The sequence below is a fragment of the Rhincodon typus genome, chromosome 46, assembly GCF_021869965.1.
Source record: "Rhincodon typus isolate 14 chromosome 46, sRhiTyp1.1, whole genome shotgun sequence".
NCBI lineage: Eukaryota > Metazoa > Chordata > Chondrichthyes > Orectolobiformes > Rhincodontidae > Rhincodon > Rhincodon typus.
In genome coordinates, this window is record NC_063377.1 from 8,600,006 (window position 1) to 8,600,602 (window position 597).

Genomic DNA, 597 nt, shown 5'->3' on the forward strand with positions numbered 1-597 from the left:
AATGTTTAAAGGCTTTTAAAATGTGAATTGTCCTGAAATTTGGTTTTGGAAATACTTGAAGCATTTTGAAAGTGTGGATTTTGCTGAGTTTGGTTTATAAATGTGTGAAATGTAACTTAAAGGAGAGCAGCCTCTGCCAGGGGCAGTTTCCAATCAGGCGGAAGCCGCGGGCAGCCCCAGGGCGCCGGGGTCCTCCCGCGCTGCCGGTCGCGGCGTTGCCCCGGAGACGGAAAAGGCGGGGCCATTAGCGGCGGGTGAACAGTGCCCGGATGTGGAGGCTCGGACACGGGGCCGTGCGGCTCGGGGCCGGGGGGGAGGCGCGGGCCCGCGGACTGAGACTGAGCGCCGCCCTGGTGAGGGTGGGGGCACACATCGGGGGCGATGGGCCGAATGGGCTGCGACCCGCTGGTTCCGGGGTCACCGGGGGGGGGGGAAAGGGTCAGGGGGGGGTCAGGGGTCACGGGGTAACGGGGGGGTCGCGGGGAGTCAGGGGTCACGGGGTCACGGTGATGTTGCAGGGACATCTCGGGGTTACGATGATGTCAGGGGTCACGGTGACCTTGGAGTGGGGTGAGTGGGGGTAACGTGGGGGGGGGG

At 63.8% G+C, this 597-nt stretch overlaps 2 protein-coding genes across 2 annotated transcripts in view; both read left to right on the plus strand.

Annotated features, from left to right (window-relative positions):
• The window catches only part of tdrkh (tudor and KH domain containing), a 29,879-nt gene extending 29,631 nt beyond the window's left edge, over window positions 1-248 (plus strand). Inside the window, exon 13 of the mRNA XM_048620307.1 lies at window positions 123-248. Coding sequence (XP_048476264.1) covers window positions 123-248 — 126 coding nt within the window. The remainder of the gene's footprint in view (window positions 1-122) is intronic.
• mrpl9 (mitochondrial ribosomal protein L9) overlaps window positions 225-597 on the plus strand; it is a 5,755-nt gene continuing 5,382 nt past the window's right edge. Inside the window, exon 1 of the mRNA XM_048620432.1 lies at window positions 225-353. Coding sequence (XP_048476389.1) covers window positions 270-353 — 84 coding nt within the window. The 5' untranslated portion in view covers window positions 225-269. The remainder of the gene's footprint in view (window positions 354-597) is intronic.